The 17620-nt window shown below is 56.3% G+C and overlaps 8 protein-coding genes across 8 annotated transcripts; 4 read left to right on the forward strand and 4 right to left on the reverse strand.

The window, feature by feature from the left end:
• Window positions 1-1073: 1073 nt before the first annotated feature.
• On the forward strand, window positions 1074-3093 carry L226DRAFT_394818 (Aldo/keto reductase). The gene is made up of 7 exons (XM_067674518.1): window positions 1074-1670; window positions 1737-1883; window positions 1938-2015; window positions 2072-2222; window positions 2279-2530; window positions 2586-2761; window positions 2830-3093. The coding sequence occupies exons 1-7, from the start codon at window positions 1356-1358 to the stop codon at window positions 2914-2916; spliced, it is 1206 nt and encodes a 401-aa protein (XP_067536590.1). The 5' UTR covers window positions 1074-1355; the 3' UTR covers window positions 2917-3093.
• Window positions 3094-3270: 177 nt separating this feature from the next.
• On the reverse strand, window positions 3271-5296 carry L226DRAFT_485118 (Aldo/keto reductase). The gene is made up of 8 exons (XM_067677093.1): window positions 4578-5296; window positions 4370-4516; window positions 4238-4315; window positions 4031-4181; window positions 3888-3977; window positions 3721-3828; window positions 3465-3640; window positions 3271-3402 (listed from the first exon to the last, which is right to left on the reverse strand). Exons 1-8 carry the CDS (start codon window positions 4884-4886, stop codon window positions 3316-3318), a joined length of 1146 nt encoding a protein of 381 aa, XP_067536591.1. The 5' UTR covers window positions 4887-5296; the 3' UTR covers window positions 3271-3315.
• A 436-nt stretch (window positions 5297-5732) lies between these two features.
• Window positions 5733-6631, reverse strand: L226DRAFT_545189 (uncharacterized protein; the record flags this gene model as incomplete). The annotated part of the gene is made up of 3 exons (XM_067682328.1): window positions 5733-6164; window positions 6222-6509; window positions 6602-6631. 3 exons carry the CDS (start codon window positions 6629-6631, stop codon window positions 5733-5735), a joined length of 750 nt encoding a protein of 249 aa, XP_067536592.1.
• Window positions 6632-6867: 236 nt separating this feature from the next.
• Window positions 6868-7410, forward strand: L226DRAFT_570235 (40S ribosomal protein eS30; the record flags this gene model as incomplete). The annotated part of the gene is made up of 4 exons (XM_067684412.1): window positions 6868-6874; window positions 6940-7057; window positions 7114-7155; window positions 7389-7410. The coding sequence occupies 4 exons, from the start codon at window positions 6868-6870 to the stop codon at window positions 7408-7410; spliced, it is 189 nt and encodes a 62-aa protein (XP_067536593.1).
• Window positions 7411-7661: 251 nt separating this feature from the next.
• Window positions 7662-9053, reverse strand: L226DRAFT_485125 (TPR-like protein). The gene is made up of 5 exons (XM_067677094.1): window positions 8884-9053; window positions 8749-8813; window positions 8542-8685; window positions 8105-8479; window positions 7662-8037 (listed from the first exon to the last, which is right to left on the reverse strand). The coding sequence occupies exons 1-5, from the start codon at window positions 9011-9013 to the stop codon at window positions 7837-7839; spliced, it is 915 nt and encodes a 304-aa protein (XP_067536594.1). The 5' UTR covers window positions 9014-9053; the 3' UTR covers window positions 7662-7836.
• Window positions 9054-9141: 88 nt separating this feature from the next.
• Window positions 9142-12462, forward strand: L226DRAFT_534084 (Dihydropteroate synthase). The gene is made up of 6 exons (XM_067680596.1): window positions 9142-9188; window positions 9253-9502; window positions 9563-10139; window positions 10191-10676; window positions 10730-10977; window positions 11026-12462. Exons 2-6 carry the CDS (start codon window positions 9498-9500, stop codon window positions 12287-12289), a joined length of 2580 nt encoding a protein of 859 aa, XP_067536595.1. The 5' UTR covers window positions 9142-9188; window positions 9253-9497; the 3' UTR covers window positions 12290-12462.
• Window positions 12463-12556: 94 nt separating this feature from the next.
• On the forward strand, window positions 12557-13510 carry L226DRAFT_612278 (uncharacterized protein). The gene is made up of 3 exons (XM_067686372.1): window positions 12557-12636; window positions 12696-12934; window positions 12983-13510. The coding sequence occupies exons 2-3, from the start codon at window positions 12779-12781 to the stop codon at window positions 13385-13387; spliced, it is 561 nt and encodes a 186-aa protein (XP_067536596.1). The 5' UTR covers window positions 12557-12636; window positions 12696-12778; the 3' UTR covers window positions 13388-13510.
• L226DRAFT_506795 (kinase-like protein) lies at window positions 13465-17159 on the reverse strand. Its single transcript, XM_067678098.1, has 11 exons — window positions 16825-17159; window positions 16632-16769; window positions 16366-16558; window positions 16259-16317; window positions 15548-16206; window positions 15297-15493; window positions 14778-15242; window positions 14483-14719; window positions 14292-14425; window positions 14075-14237; window positions 13465-14014 (listed from the first exon to the last, which is right to left on the reverse strand). The coding sequence occupies exons 1-11, from the start codon at window positions 17008-17010 to the stop codon at window positions 13830-13832; spliced, it is 2616 nt and encodes an 871-aa protein (XP_067536597.1). The 5' UTR covers window positions 17011-17159; the 3' UTR covers window positions 13465-13829.
• Window positions 17160-17620: the final 461 nt, after the last annotated feature.

A 17620-nucleotide genomic window follows, 5' to 3' on the forward strand; every position in this document is an offset into this window, starting at 1 on the left:
TGACCTGATGCGGGGATGGATCAGACAGTTTTTGACCACCGTCCAAGGGATGCGGTCTGCCCAGACGAATTTAATTGCAGAGAGGGAGGGTAGGTCTTGCAAGGCGGTCTGAAATTCCTGAGGAGCACTAGTACTATCTGGAGGAAAACAGTACCGGATGTGTCTTTTGAGGTGGCTAAATCAGATGGGTACAGTGACAGCAGCTATAAAAATAATTACCTTACGTATGGACGTATCGCTTCAGGGAATCTTTCCCCACGTAGCCGACAATCCTGGAACAGGACAGGAGCCGCGGACTGACGAAGGGTGTGACAACATGAGGCAAGAGCCATTAGGGATGACTTGTCTCCCTTTAGCTCCAGCACAATCAAACGCATGACGTCTGCATTGAGAGTTTCAAAACTGTGCGAGATAATTCAGATATCGCGTACGCCACACACCAGGAGTGGGGGCACCTACCTGGGTTTTGGTCCGCTAACCGCCTGGGAGTCGGAACTTGAAGCGTGCCGCAGTGTATATTCATCGTCCACATCGCCACGGCGAGCAACGGTAGTAAGGAGTGCACCGAGCGTTGTGCTTGCAGGAAACATGCTGTAGCTTGTCCATGCTTCGAACCAAGAGCCTGAGGGCGAATCGGAAGAACAAGGTCATTGTGCTTAGTCAGCGAGGGTGGATGGATAGCCGCCGAGCACCACGGTGCCTTCTCCTCCCGACCTGGTTTGTTTCTATCCTTGTTCCAAGTCGCGATCTCACAGTCAGGTCAACGCCCGCATGCAGCTCTGTACTCTAGGGACCGTGAGTCCAGTGCCTCGCTTCGACGTCGTTCTGACTTCGTACAGACCTTCTGGGCCACCTCCGTAAAGCAGTGGATGGCACCAAGGAAGTCGACCCGTTCCGAAGAACTGGAGTCTCCTTACTCAGTTCTCCCCGCAGCGACTCGTTCCTTCTTCAAGGGTTGTCCAACCGCGATGCAAGGACCGGAGGCTGCCGAGATTTGCCGAAGAGACTCATGTTAAGCCAGAGCACACTTCCGACGGGCATTCATGAGCGCTCGAAGTAATTCAGTGCTGGGAGTCTAATCTGCGATCGGGATATCCAGTGTTCTCTCATGTTCTCCGTCCGGAAGTGAGCGCTTTTGTGAAACCGTGGGCCTCGCCCACAGACTGAGTGCCAGTAAGCCCGAATAGCCCTGAGATGATGAGGTCATCGCGGTCTCGTTCGCGCGACCCCGGACTTCGCGACTATTCGCAGGCCTGGGATTCGCGACTGAGGATTATAAAAGCACGATTGCCTCCAAGGCTCGTCCTCACCCACTCTCCATCCCTCACAATACAATCGACACTCAGCAAAACGTGATGGCTTCCGCTTGGGCCCCCGCACCTCCACCGCCGACTAAGCTCGGTTACTACCGCCAGCTCTCGCCGCGCTCCGCTGGGGTGCATGTTTCACCGCTCTGTCTTGGCGGGATGAGCATCGGGGACAAGTGGGCGGCCTTCGGCTTTGGCGCGATGGACAAGGAGGGTAGTTTCAAGCTGCTCGATGCGTTCTACAACGCTGGCGGAAACTTCATCGACACCGCGAACAACTACCAGGACGAGACGTCCGAGCAGTTCATTGGCGAGTGGATGGAGCAGCGTGGCATCCGCGACCAGATGGTCATCGCAACTAAGGTGAGATGGTCTGGTTTGGCCAGTGCCTGTGCCTGATCATAATGTACTGACGCACCTCGTCGCCAGTATACGACACACTACAAGCGTGGTAGGGACGACATTCTGGTGAAAGCGAACTACTCGGGGAATAGCATCAAGGCCATGCACGTCTCGGTCGAGGAATCGCTCAAGAAGTTGCGCACAAGCTACATTGACATTCTGTACGTGCACTGGGTAAGCCATGAGAAAATCCCGGTTCATGGCGTCCAATAACTGACGATATCTCAGTGGGACTGGGACACGGGCGTTGAGGAGATCATGCACGGTCTCCACGGTCTCCACCTCGCCGGCAAAGTCTTATACCTGGTATGTAGCGCGACACAAGGCGGGTTCAATAGTCAACTCACCACCCGTACACATAGGGCATTTCCGATACGCCGGCTTGGATCGTCTCTAAGGCCAACCAGTATGCTCGGGACCATGCTCTGACTCCCTTCTCGATCTATCAAGGCGCTTGGAGTATCCTCGAGCGCGACTTCGAGCGCGACATCATACCCATGGCACGAGCGGAAGGCATGTCTACATTGATATCTTCGGATGAAAGAGCCCGCGCTGACGAGTTTGTACAGGAATGGCCCTGGCGCCGTGGAACGTGCTGGCAGGAGGTAAGATCCGCACGGACGAGGAAGAAGAACGCCGTCTTAAGACAGGCGAAAAGGGTATGTTATCGATGTTAACTCTCCATAATATCCTCATCGGTATGTCTTGCGCAGGCCGACCTGGAATGGATGGTGATTGGAAGCGGACTCCTGAGCAGCGCAAGGTCTGCCAGGCCCTCGAAGAGGTTGCGAAGCAGGTCGGAACGAAGAGCATCCAGGCTGGTCAGTACTATCTCATTGCAGTCTAGTTGCCTCGCTAACGAACATCGGCGTGTAGTCGCAATCGCCTACGTGATGCAGAAGACCACCCACGTCTTCCCCATCATCGGAGGCCGTAAGGTCGAGCATCTCGAAGCGAACCTCGAGGCGCTGAACATCAAGCTCTCTGAAGAGCAGATCAAGTTCCTTGAGAGCTCGTCGACGTTCGTCAAAGGCTTCCCCCACGACTTCTGCGTGAGTATCTTCGCTGTCTGACTTCACTACGGGAATTTCGGAGGCTTACGGTACACGCGCATGCACAGGGTGACGGCTCGGACTACATCTGGCTCATGAAGAACGCGGCAAACTACGTGCGGTGGCCGCGTCCCGCGCCCATTGGCCTCAATTGAAGGATCTTCTGTGCAGTAGATAACCGTGTACGATACTCCGAGGAGATACTCAGTTTTTTGGATGTATATTCTAGCTTGGATTGAACTTCAGCGGTGCGGGTCTGCTCCTTGGCACGTCGCCTCTATGCCCGAGGTTTCACTGGGACTGAAGTCCAACACATACCATCATCTCGGCGCTCCTGAACGCGTAGGCTCGCTTGTAAGTTGTCCACAGCCACCCCGGCAAGTCGCGGTTTCCTGGGATCTCCGAGGATCATCGCCAACAAGCTTCTTCGTTTGAACCACCGCCAACGGCAAAGCGCACCAATTCCTTACAGTTGTATGGTGATATCGTGAGATTGACTCATATTACATGATCCGGAATGGCATCTAAACGTTTAACAATTACATGCAGACATCCTAGTTCTTCCCAATCGGCTTCGCGCGCGGCCACCGCACAAAGTTCGCAGCGTTCAGCATGAGTCCAGTGTACTCAGAACCGTCACCCTGTGTCCAGAAAAGTCAGATCTCTGCCTTTAATCCCTACAAAAAACAATGCCGGTACTCACGCAGAAGTTGTGCGGGAAGCCAGGGTCAAACGACAGCGCGCTCTCGAGGAACTTGACCTGTTCTTCGGAAAGGCTGACGTTGAGCGCCTCGATGTTCGCCTCAAGTTGCTCGACCTTGCGGCCGCCGATGAGGGGGAAGACGTGTGTGGTCTTTTGCATCACGTATGCGATCGCGACTGTCGTTCGCACCGAGGGTCAGCGTTATATGCATATGCAAAGGCCCGGGATCGCGGTGGCCGATCCTAGCTAGACTCACCAGCTTGGATGCTCTTCGTTCCGACCTGCTTCGCGACCTCCTCCAGGGCCTTGCACACCTTGCGCTCATCCTCGGTTCTCTCCCAGTTAGGTCCGAACCAAAGACGACCTGTGCAGATGAATAGCGTGTCAGCGACTGGCAATCCCTACGGAGAGCGACATGCGTACCCTTCTCCCCGGTCTGCCGACGGCGCTCCTCCTCTTCATCCGTGCGGATCTTACCGCCAGCCAGGACGTTCCATGGTGCAAGGGCCATTCCTGTAGATTGACGTTAGATGGAAAGGACCTGCAGATGGACAGGGTGGACTGACCCTCAGCCCTGGCCATGGGGATGATGTCGCGCTCGAAGTCGCGCTCGAGGATACTCCATGCGCCCTGGTAGATGACGAAGGGCGTCTTGCCCTGGCAACGAGCGTACTGGTTCGCCTTCGACACGATCCAGGCTGGCGTGTCAGAGATGCCCTAAAGAAACCATGAGTAATCTGATCGGTGAGTTCCCTGTAAGCAAAGATGCTCACCAAGTACAGGACCTTGCCGGCGGTGACGAGGTTGTGCAGGCCATTCATAACCTCTTCGACGCCGCTGTCCCAATCCCACTGTATTGCCGCGAGTCAGCACGCGGAGTGGAGAGATGGGGCAGGAAGACTCACCCAGTGCACGTAGAGGATGTCGATGTAATTCGTGCGCAGCTTCTTGAGCGAGTCTTCGACAGAGACGTGCATGGACTTGATGTTGTTGCCCGTGTAATTCGCCTTCTGCGGGATATCATCTCGCCCACGCTTATAATTCGTCGTATACTGCGCACATAAATGCGTTCAGCGACTTCATCAAATGCGGCAGGAGATAAAACCGACTAACCTTGGTGGCGATGACCATCTGATCGCGGATCCCGCGCTGCTCCATCCACTCGCCAATGAACTGCTCGGACGTCTCGTCCTGGTAGTTGTTCGCGGTGTCGATGAAGTTACCGCCCGCGTCGTAGAACGCGTCGAGCAGCTTGAAGCTCGTCTCTTTGTTCATCGCACCCATCCCGAGCTTCTCCCACTTGTCGCCGATGCTCATCGCACCGAGGCAGAGTGGCGAGACGTGCACGCCCGCGAGGGACGAGAGCTGGCGGTAGTAGCCCAGCTTGGTGGGAGGGGGCGGGGCGGTCGCAAAGATGCTCATGGTGGTGGTGGTGGTGGTTGAATGTGCTGTTGTGAAGTGGGCGAGGGTGTAGTCGAACGACTGTGGCTGGAGGGACAATTCAAAGATTGTCAGCCATCGACACACGCGTATTTATACCTGCAGCTCTGAACCGAACGATTGTCTCCGCTGCGCGATATCGGCCTTGCCCTCCTATGTCTAGCCTCCTCCCCCAAGAGATGGCACTGACAAACGCTCTCCGAGCGGGAAGCTCGAGGCCGTCGTCTAATTCCCGACCGCACAACGAGGAGGTGGGTTTGACCTTTTTTGGAAGATCCTATGCGCCCCCCCTGACGTAGCTCAGCAGGGTGAAAGCTTTAGGAGGCGATGACGCAGCCATGCGGCTGACGACGGAAATCCTTGGAAACCGCATTCGGTGCGAGTTCGTCGGCTTGCGGGAGAGTCTGCCTAGGTCTGCCTCCGACGACCTGTCCGAAAACATCAGCCACCGTCGATGTTTCACTTTGAAGTCGCGGCACAATGCCTGGGACGTACATTCAAGCATGCTCATGGTTCCTTTGAGGTGCAAAGAGAACAGATTGTTGAGATTGTGGTGTACCGTGTGCATGAACCCCGGACGGGGGTTCCTTTCGCGGACTCGACGCAGAGGCACCGAATTCGCTACCATCTGCATGGAGGTCGAGAGCCGCGCCTGTTCCTAGCGACCGTCGCTGCTAGTGACACAAGAATTTGGATAACATGGGCGAAAATATGAACACGGGTGAAAATGCGTGTGATGGTACAAAAAGATGTAGGAAAGTCCAACGAGCCCCACTGAGGATCGAAACCCATGATGATACAATCCAACAAGCCGACACCGTCCTTCGCTTACGCGTCGACCGACTCAGGTAAGTCCAGCATGTCAACATCGCGAGCCTGGACTGTGGCAGCCAAAGGTAGGCGTCGAAGAGGGACTGTGAAGCACACGTCCTTGTGACCGGAGCGCTTCAGAAGATACGTCTGGCCGTCTCGTAGCGGGAACTTCTCGTGCCCAGCTGGGATGTCCTTCGTCGAATAGTCAAACATGTTCTCCAAGCTAAAGATACGCTCTGAGATGGCTCCGATCCATGGCAGGGATGGGTTAGGGACGGCCCACAGCTCGAACTTGAAGGGAGAGTTGACAGGCAATCCGGTCTCGGTGCTTACGAAATCCAGGCAGTATTCCCGTGCCTCAAGACAGCCAGGGAAGAGACGGATGGAACAGGAACTTCCTGGAATAGGGCGGAGAAAGACGTTGCGCTCCATCCCTCGAGGCTTGAGCTGTTACAGCGACTGACTGTAAGTGACACATGGACATGCCACGACACGAACACATACCCCGGTTATAGTGCTGGACGGCATAGACAACATCTCCCGCATGCTCTCCATGACAACCTCATGGCTCCCTCGAACGTCTACGCACACAGCCAGCTTCTCGTCCAGCCATGCCTCCAGCTCCGCCCGAGGTCCATGGTATTTCGTCGTCCCTAGCGTGAGTATGTCGAAATCGTTACGCGGTTCGAAGCCTGGAAACTGTTCGCTGATGATCTGCAGACAGACATCGCGCCAGGTGCCGTTCGCCGTTCCGGAAGTAGCCACAGTTGGTGTGACTCCAGTGGTTGAAGACTGCCGGGAAGGGCGATAGGGAGCATACCGACTAGTGCTCTACTCAACCAGAAACGTCAATAAGTGCTGCATAGTAATCAGCAGCAACATACCTTGGCCACAGTATTCCTGATCGGCTGCATGGTATAGTGGTGGGATGTAAGTAAGTAGTATGAGCAACGCGAACCACTGGACGCGAACGAACACGCGCTCGGCGCCTGTCCGACAGACGCCGGTCTTCCCGATATGGAAGGCCGTTGGTTTTAAGTCGGAGCTCGAAAAAAGTGATAGAGCTGTACAGGACCAGGCAGACCTTACTCACCGTCCGCGTCCACCTCCAGCCCACAGCAAGCAAACATGGGAAAAGGTTGCTCGTCCTATGCTCTGTTCTCTCACTGCCTGTACTGATCGTCTCTGCGTTGTTGCTCGCGAAATGCGCGGTCTTATCTAGTTCACGGCTCTCTCGCCCGTGCCGGCAAGGTCAAGTCTCAGACCCCCAAGGTCGAAAAGCAGGAGAAGAAGAAGGTCCCTAAGGGCCGTGCTAAGAAGCGCATGCTCTACAACCGCCGGTGCGTAGAGTTGTGTTTCATCGGCGAGGAGAAAGAGGTGCTGACGGTCTTTGCAGCTTCGTTAACGTTACGACTCTCCCTGGCGGCAAGCGGAGAATGTGAGTACTCGACTATCTACATCTCTTCCCATCCCGGCTGCGGTGCAGCGTTCTGCTGTACCCGCCCGCCACTCTTCAAGATGATACTCGAATATCTTGCATAGTTCACACTGAACCGCTTGTGTAGAAAAACATTCATCTGTCTTTCGCTCCTATCTGACTCGTCCTCCCAATCCTCCTTCCCCCTTCTCACGCTCTCTCACACTCACACTAACCCCTCCCTTCCTCTTCAGGAACGCCAACCCCGAGAAGTAAAAGCCGTACAGCTCCGGGGACACATTAGGACGCATCAGGCGTACCCGCGCAGGCCTCGAGCCATCCCCCGACGACGTCGCTGCAGCGACCATGGCGCGCTATTGATCTGGAGTTGGGAGTTGCATCGTCTGTATCATTCGCATCCTGCTTTCATGTTACTCTATCCGCACGCATATGCCCCTCCGTATATGATTATGATCTCGGGCATTCATGTCTCATGACTGCTTGCGTCTGCCATATCGTCTAAAGGTCGGTTTGTGCTCGTTGCCGCAGCAGACATGTGTATCTATAACCTTAGTTGTAGCTGTACGCCTTGAATCGTCCTTGGGACCCTGATTGGTAATTCACGCATGTTCACGTATAGTGAACAGCATCGAAGCATATGTCAGTCCGGGTATATCTCCTGGTCCTTCAACAGCGTAGCATCTACTTCACAAGGGTAGCTAGCGCAGAAATAAGATCGGCTTCTCCAGCCGGAGGGGACTCGTTCTTCAGGTTGAGATAGGCCGTTCGTAGCCTCTCAGTCGAGAGGTCGTCGAGCAGCGACAGATTGGAGGTGTTGGGCGCAGCGGTTTGTGAAGCAGAGTTAGACCCGGAGCGGGGCTCGGTGATGAGCTTCCGGGTGCACTACAGCGCACGCGTCAGTGAGCAAGGAGCGTGCACCATACACCAGAAGCAACAAGGAGAGACGCACCAGCTTCACGCCAAACCACGCCCGCAACGTGATCCCCGTCGGTATCGAGTCGCCCGGGGCGAGATCCCCGTCGTCGTCATCCGTCATGTCCACCGTCTGCAGGAACATCTTGAGCGCGAGCGGGACGTCGTCCGCGAGGTACGCCGTCTCCGCGTACTGGAGGAAGTACGCGGGGTTCTGCGGCGAGAGGAGGAGCGCGTGCGAGAGCGCCTGCAACGCGTATGTGTGCTGCTGGCAGGACGCGTAGATGTCCGCAAGCTCGAGCCAGCCGTCGAGCTCGGAGTAGAAGGTGTCGAGCATGGCGGAGAGCTCTTCCACCGCGCGCTCGATCTTGCCGGCCTGCCGCAAGACGTGTGCTTTGCGCCGCCAGGCGGCCTGCGAGCACCGCATAGCTTGGTGTGAGAGTAGGGATACGAGGGGGAGTAGGCGAGACGTACGGAGTTTGTGGGGTCCGCCTCGAGCAGCTCGTCGTAGTACCGGAGGACGGTCTCTGTGGACTCCGTTGCCTCTAGCCGGATCCCAGACAGGACGTCAACCCGTGGCGATTCAGGAAACTTGTCCGAGAGCAGCTGGAGACATTTCTACTTGTTTCGAGCGTGAGCGGGGCGCCAGGCAGACGCGTTCGGGGGGATGGTGACACGCACGTCAGCGACCTCGAGGTTCCCTTGGTCCAGTGCGGCCAGTGTAAGCTTCTCTATCGTGTCCCAGCCTTATCGTATCCCAAGTGTGTTCTTGTATGAGTTTGGTGGTTACGCGTTACATACGGAAGCTGCACGCACCCTCCTCGCCCTTACTCGCGTAGCCCCCGCGTTCCAACAATGCCAGCCCGGTTTCGTAGGTTGCCTTTGACTTGGCGCTTTGACGAGGCTGATATGCTGCCAGTTTCTGAAGCGAGAATGTGAACTCCATCGCAGCAAGCAAGGTGTGATGGTGGTATACAGTATACCAAGACCTCAGAAGCGCCCACACCCGCCGTCCTCCCTCAAAAGGAAATATGGCGGCAAAAGGCGACAGAGGGCGTAACCAGTGATGTTTGTTGCTCCAGAACCACGAGGTGCAATTTCTGGGCATTTAACCACCATCAGTGAGCTGTTTCCAGTGTAGGTTCGAAAATCACAGCAGCTGATACTGTGGAACTATGATAACAGACGCCGTCACGCCCCACGCGAAAGAAAAGATTATCAGCCGTGGGGGCGTCGCAGGCTTTGCCTCCGAGCTACCAGAATATACGTCCATCCAACGCCGCAGGCCGCAGCGAGACACCTCCGGGAACGACTTCGAGTCATATACTGAGCGGCCGTACCTGATCGCGGAGGATCGTATGCGCCGTTCCATACAAGGAAAGCGCAGATAGTACGAGCTCAAAGTTTGGAAGCCTTAGCATCCTACCACCATGAGGTATGGTTCTTTGTCCTCGACTACTCGTATCTTCGCAGAGTCGGTACTAACAACATGCAGCACCCAGACGAAAGACGCGGTGAGCGAGCAAACCCGCGACTATGTCCGGGTGAACGATCTCGCGCTCACCGTCTCCTTCTCCGACGGTTCCCGCTGGCCCTCGAGCACGCCACAGGCGCAGCCCGTCGTGCTCTCCTTCAGCTTCGCCCACGACGTCAGCCAGGCGGCCGCCACCGACGATCTAGCACATTCTGTCAACTACTCCACCCTTGCGTCAGGCATGGGAGCGATCGTGGCCGCGGAGACTTTTCCCTCCCTGGAGGCATTTGTGGACCGCGTTTGCGACGTTTATGCTGCTCAGTACCCCGCCATCCGCTTGTTCACCGTCAGAACCTCGAGGACAAAGACCTTGCTTTATGGCGCTGCGTATGGACTGGAGATCACGAAGCTCAAGTCGCAGACACAGCCCGAGGAGGAGACATTTTTCTTCAAAGAAATTGTTGGCCATGCGATCATTGGCATCCACCCACACGAACGCCAGCGCAAGCAGCGCATCCGGGTCGACGTCTCGATAACCAGGGCCTTCTCACGTGGAGGTCCGCTTGACTTCCGTACGCTGGAGCAGCGGATCTTCGACGTGAGTGTCTGTCTTACTTTCCTGCTGAAGTAAAGCTGACGTGGTCCCCAGTTCGTGGAGGACTCAAAGTTCCTTACTGTTGAGGCCCTGGCGTCGGAGGCCGCGCACACCATACTGTCCTTCCTGGACGACAAGACAGCGTCGTCGACCGTACACATCTCGAAGCCCAGCGCAATCCTGGGCGCTGGATCTGCAGAAGTGGAAGTAACCCGGAAGCTAGAAGACTTCACCACCCCTTCCTTGACGACTTCTTCTACCGGTTCTACTACTCCAGTTCCCTCGCTGGCGACCCCCGGTGCCGATGCAGCGGCTCCTTCAAAGTCCCTCCCGCATCTCGCCGCCATCGCCATCGGCGCGAACATTGGCGACCGGTTCGCAAACATCGAGTGTGCCCTCCGTCTTCTCGAGGCGCCAGGCGCAGACCTGGAGAAATGGACTGGGTCTCCCAGGGTTGTCGTCGTGAACACAAGCTTCCTCTACGAGACGGCACCGATGTACGTCGAGAAGCAGCCCAAGTTCATCAACTGCGCCTGCATGGTCGGTCCATTCCCTTCTCTCTGGTGTGACTGATACCCACAGTGAGATCACAGGTTGAGACGGACTTGGAGCCTTGCGCGCTGCTGGCGTTTCTGAAAACGATCGAGACAGCCGTCGGTCGGAGGGAGACGTTCCGCAACGGCCCACGCGCGATCGACCTCGACATAGTCACGTACGACTCGATCGTCCTTGACACGCGGCCAGAAGCGCTCCGCGACGGGTTGGACGACTTGCAAGGAGAGCTCGTGATCCCGCATCCCCGTCTGACGGAGCGGGAGTTCGTCTTGAGGCCGCTAGCCGAGTGCGTGCTTCTTTCTCATATCCGCATTGTCTAACGCAGGACACGCAGCATGATCCCGGGATACGTTGTGCCTTCGGTCGGACATACTGTCGAGAGCCTGCTCTCTGTGATGGTCCAGCAGCCGACGGACGAGCCCGCTATGTATAAAGTTATCCCCTTCCCGCGGTACCCCATACAGCACATCGGAGAGCAATCGCCATATATGTCAAAGATCCCGCGGGTCCCGCCTACTGCAACCTACTGGACATATCCAGCCACCTCGCACCCATCCAAGGGCAAGCAGCCCCAAAGGCGGACATACATCATGGCGACGCTCAATGCGACGCCGGACTCCTTCTCCGACGGTTCGAGCCATTACTCGCTCCCTGATGCCTTGAGATACGCTACCTCCGCGGTAGGCAATGGTGCAAGCATCATCGACATCGGCGGGTACTCCACGCGCCCAGGAGCAGCCTTCGTCTCTCCCGAAGAGGAGTTCACCCGCGTCGTCCCTGTCGTGCAAGCCATCCGCGAAGAAGGCCAGCGGCTCACCCCCACCGTCTCCGGCCGCCTCTCCCTGCTCGCTCGCACGGCAACGACGCTCATCAGCATCGACACCTTCCGCTGGGAGGTGGCCGAGGAGAGCGTGCACGCGGGCGCGAACTGCATCAACGACGTCTGTGCGTTCAGCGGCCCCGACTGGCCCCCGACTGAGGAGTCGGAGGCGCACTTCATGAAGATGCGCCAGGTCACACGGGACCTCGCCGTGCCCGTCGTGCTGATGCACTCGCGTGGGCCCGCAGCGGAGAACAAAGATTACAGTCAGTATGCGTACTCGAACGACGAGCGCGGGAGGGGCGCGGTCCTCGAGGGCGTGCGTGTCGAGCTCGGCGCGAAGGTTGAGAAGGCGATCAAGGGTCCTGGGGGTGTCCGGCGGTGGCTGGTCATCGTCGACCCCGGCATTGGATTCAGCAAGACCCTCGAGGGCAACATGGAGGTGCTCCGCGAGTGCTCGAGCGTCGTCGCAGATTACTCGCTGCGACTGCAAGACATCCCGGGCGCGCCAAAGTCGAGGCCGAAGAGGAATCCGCTGGCAGGGTACCCGCTGCTCATCGGGGCGTCGCGGAAGTCGTTCCTCGGTGCGATTCTGCGCCAGCCGGATAAAGATGAGACGGGGAGCTATGAAGGGAGGGATACGAGGCCAGACGAGCGCGATTGGGCGACGGCGGCTGCGGTGAGTTGTGCGGTGCAACAGGGTGCGAGCGTCGTGCGCGTGCATGATGTCTTGCATCTTGGGGACGCCGTGAGGGTCAGTTCGGCCTTGTGGTCATGACACCATTGTGTCCATAATGTGAAGGGCCTAAGTTCCAAGTTGGAGGGAACGAAGCCGATGCTAGTTGAAAGCTGCAGGTTGCCTCAACGCACCTGTATGGGTGATTTCTGCTAGGATGTCATAACTCATTGCCTTGTAGACTCTGGGCGTAAATGACTTCATGTGTTCAGAACGTTCAGACCAGACTTGTGCGCACAGCCTTCCGGCAACCACCGGGCAGCGTCCAATGTGCCCTTCTCGTTCCAGCCCATCATACATACTGACATGCTGTGAAGCCTTGACACCGAGACTAAGTCCAGTCCAGGCGATAAGCACTAGGAAGGAGGCGACACCGGCGACTATACTAAGTGAGCTTTAATCGTATCCGAACCGTGTATGACGTGATGGCCCTCCTGACCCTGCGCAGCAGCAGTGCCCTGGGCACTGGCAGCCTTGAAACAAGAGCTAGTCGCTCCAACTCATTTTTCAAATCGCTCCCTTAACCCCACTATGCTTCGTGCGACAATGGAGACCGAAAACGCCAACGCCACTGCTAGTACCAGTCGCACTACTCAGGCTGGCAGCACCGCTGGCAAGGGACCCGAGCTCCTTGCATATCGCTATAATGGCCAGACGGTCTACGTGGTGCCCGCGGAAACCTACGAGGTAAGCGGTATCTCTACGTGCGCTATTTACGTTGTCTGACACGAAAAGCGTTCCCAGCAAGCCATCGACTTGGCGCAGGACGTGTTCCCCGAGCTCGTGGACATCGCGAGGGAACGCATTTCCATCTGCGTGAACGGCACCATCGGAAAACAGGCGGGCCACATCCGCATCGCTCCGATCGCATGGAGCGTCGTCGTCCTTAAACTGTCGTCGTTCGAGATCCTCGACGTCGTCGTGCAGCCTACGGCCCCGAAGGGCACGGATAACGTCAACCAGACGGTTGATGCCAAGGCAAGCCCGCATTACGACGAACCACCGAAGTACGAGGAGAGGAAGAGTAGTAGTGATGCGGAGCCCCACCAGACGGAGGGGCGTCCGGGGTTGAGGTCGAGTGCGAGCACGAGCTTGATATCTGTTTGGGCAAAGGGGATATTTGGCAAACGCGCGGCGTGACTGACAAGGGACATCTCATGCTTGACTCATTTGCAGCCTGATGTTACATCTGTTGCCTAGTTTTGTAGCTACGAGGTGTATGTTACAGGAACGTATCCTGGGGAAAAGACTGGTAAGAGCACGAAAGTCAACGAAAGCAGTGCATACCAAGAGGTACAACAGCCATCTCAGCAACAGTATATGTCCAAGTCCGATGTTCTCACTACAGCTAGCTAGAGTCTTCAACATTTTTGCAAAGGATAGTGTCATACGGCATGCCAAAGTACATCAGGAAAGAGGCACGTCCACGATCCGGCAGCGTATATCACTTAGACAAGGCCCAATATATTACGATGATAATGGTACATGATGCACGTACATCTATAGCAATGATGGTACAAAACGTCCTGTGTGCGTCTTCCAACTCCATGAATGTGCATGACAAAAGAGAAAGCAGGCGGGGCTATGAATGGGTAATCTGGTCCTGACCAGTATGCAAGTCCGCCGGGGGGACCTCGTCCCAAGGTGCCGGTATTCGCGGCACGTCGACGAGGTTGTTATCGAGCCGCGCGTCTTTGACGCGCTCACGGTCCGTCATGTTCATACGGGCGCGACAGCGGACTAGACGCAGCTTCGTCCGCTTGATCCCTGGTGCATAGTGTCAGCGTTGAATACTATCAACAGCGAAGAGAGAGGAGATGGTCGTACATGTTGAGATGGTACTGCGATCCTCGTCCAAGAACGGATTATCCGTCTGGAGGAGATCGTCTCGCAGTGCGTACAGGCACCAGAGGGACTCCTCGTACAGCTTCTCACACTCGTCGGGAGAGTTCGCTTGGTCGAAAAGCTCCTTCTTGGCAGCGATGCGACTCTGCGGACAATGGATTGACAACTGCACGAGAACGGCGATGAGGACAACACTCACCAGCTGCAAGGCGCGATCGTAAACGAGTTGATCAAGGAATGTGGGCGGTCCCGTATACTGAGCGGGAAGCCATGTCTTGACCAGCGCCGCACGATCATGACACTTGATGAAGTGGTCCTTGAACCACGACAGCGCTGATTACAAGACCACTCGTCAATACGAGAGCACATCTAGATGCGAGGAATGCTGACCTTCGTCAAACCCCTCGCTAACCTCGAGCTCCCCCTCCGGATCGCGCATCTGCAGGTGCTCGTTGAAGTTGCGCAGCTTATTAATGCCCTTCTGCGAGAACGACATGAGGAGCATGTACAGCGCGACGCACGTCATCGCGTTGTACTCCGCCTGGATGTCCGCGTTCTTCCGCCGGGCAGCCAGCCGCTCAGGCTCTCCTTCCCGTCTCGAGAACTTGGTTGGATCTGGCAGAGGTTCTACAACGATCATAGGTCAGGGAAAAATACGGATGTGGTCGGCTGCCTATGAACGTACTCTGCGGGAATGCTTTGACATAGTCATACATCTCGTCCGCCCAATGTGTCAGCACCTCCGTCTTCTGCGCCAGTTCCTCCAGGGACGTCAGGAGTTCGTCCTCTTCAGCGTCGCGTGCTCCCTGTAGTTCCAAGCCGAGCCCTTGACCGCGGGCACCGCCAAATGTCTGCATTCTCCGGGGCGAGGATGGCGTCCACTCGGCCTGGTATGTTGACGACCGCCGTCGTCCACCTCGAAGAATTCCAGTCGCGATACTTAGCGCCCGCGTCAGAGGATTGTTTCCTCGAGGACTTGCACTTGACGGTGATGATGACAAGGACGGGATGTTCGTATTCGGAGGAGGGGGGAAGGTCGTGTTCGCATTTGTGGGACTCGGTGATTCGATGGTCGGAGATTCAAGCGCATCGTCGGCCAGTTGTGACGGCTTCCGGGTGTCGCGCAAAGGCCGTCGTCTGGATGTGATCTCTGCACGGAGACACCATAAGCAAGATGGTGGTCAGATGGGCACAAGCGACTCACCGTCCACGGCGCGGTTGATCTCCACGGCTTGTCGGTCACCAACCAGAACGTACTCGCGGCGCAGGGCACCATCTTCCTCCGTCTCGCCCGGTATCAAAGACGTGTCAGGGGACAACGGCTTTGACTTCACGACTGGACTGAACTGGGGAGAAGGTCCGGGAGGCGATCGCGACGGGCCAGCGATGCGCTCAGGGGGACTAGAAGCAGGCATGTAAGCATCGAGTTATCTGAGAGCGGGCAACGGAACTCACAAATCTTGCACCATGACCTCCTGTCCTGTTGAGGTCCTGCGCTTGAACTTAATCTTCGCAGGGGGGATCATCGCCTTTGGATCGAGCACCTCAGGTGGAATGATCCGGTGGTGGTCAGGGATCTGGTCGGAAAATTCGTCGTCCTCTGGCGGCGGCGGTGTGGGTTCTCTTGGCCGCGGAAACTTCGACTTGACCATGGCCGTGCTTGTGAAAAACTCCTCGAAGCTCGACCGCTCTGCCGGAATACGCTTGAGTAGACTGCGAATGAGCATCTTGATGTCCGACGGGACGGGCTTAATTTCCTCGCCCTTCGCCTGCGCGCGTGCGAGCATCTGCGGATCCTCGTCAGGAAACTTGATGCCTTTCGAGTTATCAATCTTCTTCAGCAGCTCGATGTGGTTCTGCGCGCGGAAAGGGGGCTTTCCGACGGCCATCTCGTACAGCACCGCACCGACGGACCACAGGTCAGCTTTCGAGTCGTACTTCTGGTAGCTGAGGATCTCTGGCGCCATGTACAGCGGGGACCCGCACAGCGTCTCAGCCATCATTGCCTGTGGAAGGAAGCGGGCAAAGCCAAAATCGGCGACCTTGAGCACGGGAACGCCGAGAGGATGACCCCGGGAATACTCGTCCGGACCAGCCGGATTGAGCAGGAGGTTCTGCGTACGACGTCAAACATGGCCACATAGTGTCGGGAGGTCACGCACATACCTGTGGCTTGATGTCACGATGAATGAGGTTCCGTTGCCGGAGGAACTTGATTGCACGGGCTATCTCGGGTGAGACAAAGCTTATATGGGAAGCACGGGGCGTCTTACCTAGCTGCCTGAGGAAGCTGCGGACGACGATCTCATCGAGACCACCGGACTTCGGATGTGGGTAGTAGGTGGGAGCGGCACCAGGAGAGGGAATGTACTCGAGGCCTTCTACACGACCGCGCTTCTTGATGTAATTCGCAAGATCGCCGCCGGCACAGAACTCCATTATGAGATAGATGTTCCTCTCTGCGCGCTAGACTGTCATGAATGATCCACGTCGAGGACTCCGGGCAGGATTGGGAGTCAATGTGAGAATGGATGCTCACTATGACATCAAGGAGACGAGTGATATGCCTGTGGGACAGGCTCTTCAGGATCTCAATCTCGCCTTGGAGGTTGTCGAAGAGCTTCGGACTAAGACCACTTCTATTCACCGTCTTGATCGCAACTTGGTGATGTGTTTGCTGCATCCGCGAGAGTGAGCAATTCTAGGAGTGTAGGAACATGCCGCATGCGTACCTCATGATACCCCCGATACACTGTCGCGAAACTGCCCTTCCCCAGGTCACTCACAATCACGTATGGCTTCACCTCCAGATCCTCTACCCTCTGCCTATCTGGCCGGTCGGACGTTGAGCTTGTGGTGCGCTTACTTGTCGAGGGGGCCGATGGGGTCGCCGGGTTTGGGGCCGCAGATGGTGCCATTGAGATGAAGTGTAGTGTGTAGTGTACAAGGTAAAGATTCAGAGACTGTCGTGTCGCTCGTTTGGATGTATCACGAACATGAGAGTCAGGGGGAAAGTGAGAGTTCCGCTCAATGCGTCCGCCTCGGGCGACGGGCGTAGACTTGGGTGTGATGGTTTGTAACAAGTTAGTAACCGAGACAAGTAGTGCTTTGTTAATCTTGCTGAGGTAATCTGTAGACCCATTCAAGCCCACAGTGGCAAAGGCCTTGTACCTCGGAACGCTCATTCCCCTGAATCTCAGCATTCATGTATCAACTCCTCGTCGACGGCTACTAGTATCTACCGCGGCCTACGTATACTCAGTATATTTCTTGGAGAGTATGAGTCCTCACAAATCCGTAATCATGACTCGCTCGAGGTGCATCTTAGGAGTCCTAGACGCCCGAATCTCGTTAGTGCCAATCACTTCAATCACTTGTGAGAGTGCATCCTGGATGTCAGCTACCACTCGAAGTTCTGTCCAAATGACCCCAGTTAGTGCTTTCGTCAATTGTCGTCCTTATACTGACTGATATTCGTTCGCATACTAGATGCTATGCTTGAAGAGCTACGTGACATCAGCGTTGCGG

This window comes from Lentinus tigrinus (genome assembly GCF_003813185.1).
Source record: "Lentinus tigrinus ALCF2SS1-7 unplaced genomic scaffold L226scaffold_9, whole genome shotgun sequence".
Taxonomy (NCBI): Eukaryota; Fungi; Basidiomycota; class Agaricomycetes; order Polyporales; family Polyporaceae; genus Lentinus; species Lentinus tigrinus.

Bases quoted from the DNA above. Each gene is read 5' to 3' on its own strand.
- L226DRAFT_394818 (XM_067674518.1), top strand. From the start codon at position 1,356: ATGGCTTCCGCTTGGGCCCCCGCACCTCCACCGCCGACTAAGCTCGGT. The intron at 2,016-2,071 runs GTATGTAGCGCG...CCGTACACATAG, and splicing joins CCGGCAAAGTCTTATACCTG to GGCATTTCCGATACGCCGGC. The intron at 2,531-2,585 runs GTCAGTACTATC...ATCGGCGTGTAG, and splicing joins AACGAAGAGCATCCAGGCTG to TCGCAATCGCCTACGTGATG.
- L226DRAFT_485118 (XM_067677093.1), bottom strand. From the start codon at position 4,886: ATGAGCATCTTTGCGACCGCCCCGCCCCCTCCCACCAAGCTGGGCTAC. The intron at 4,316-4,369 runs GTGAGTCTTCCT...GCGGCAATACAG, and splicing joins ACATCCTCTACGTGCACTGG to TGGGATTGGGACAGCGGCGT. The intron at 3,978-4,030 runs GTCAGTCCACCC...GTCAATCTACAG, and splicing joins CCCCATGGCCAGGGCTGAGG to GAATGGCCCTTGCACCATGG.
- L226DRAFT_485125 (XM_067677094.1), bottom strand. From the start codon at position 9,013: ATGGAGTTCACATTCTCGCTTCAGAAACTGGCAGCATATCAGCCTCGT. The intron at 8,814-8,883 runs GTGCGTGCAGCT...GGATACGATAAG, and splicing joins CGCGAGTAAGGGCGAGGAGG to GCTGGGACACGATAGAGAAG. The intron at 8,480-8,541 runs GTACGTCTCGCC...CGGTGCTCGCAG, and splicing joins AGGCGGACCCCACAAACTCC to GCCGCCTGGCGGCGCAAAGC.
- L226DRAFT_534084 (XM_067680596.1), top strand. The intron at 10,677-10,729 runs GTCGGTCCATTC...GTGAGATCACAG, and splicing joins TCATCAACTGCGCCTGCATG to GTTGAGACGGACTTGGAGCC. The intron at 10,978-11,025 runs GTGCGTGCTTCT...CAGGACACGCAG, and splicing joins GTCTTGAGGCCGCTAGCCGA to CATGATCCCGGGATACGTTG.
- L226DRAFT_612278 (XM_067686372.1), top strand. From the start codon at position 12,779: ATGCTTCGTGCGACAATGGAGACCGAAAACGCCAACGCCACTGCTAGT. The intron at 12,935-12,982 runs GTAAGCGGTATC...TGACACGAAAAG, and splicing joins TGCCCGCGGAAACCTACGAG to CGTTCCCAGCAAGCCATCGA.
- L226DRAFT_506795 (XM_067678098.1), bottom strand. From the start codon at position 17,010: ATGGCACCATCTGCGGCCCCAAACCCGGCGACCCCATCGGCCCCCTCG. The intron at 16,770-16,824 runs GTACGCATGCGG...TCGCGGATGCAG, and splicing joins TGTATCGGGGGTATCATGAG to CAAACACATCACCAAGTTGC. The intron at 16,559-16,631 runs GTGAGCATCCAT...ATGACAGTCTAG, and splicing joins CTCGTCTCCTTGATGTCATA to CGCGCAGAGAGGAACATCTA.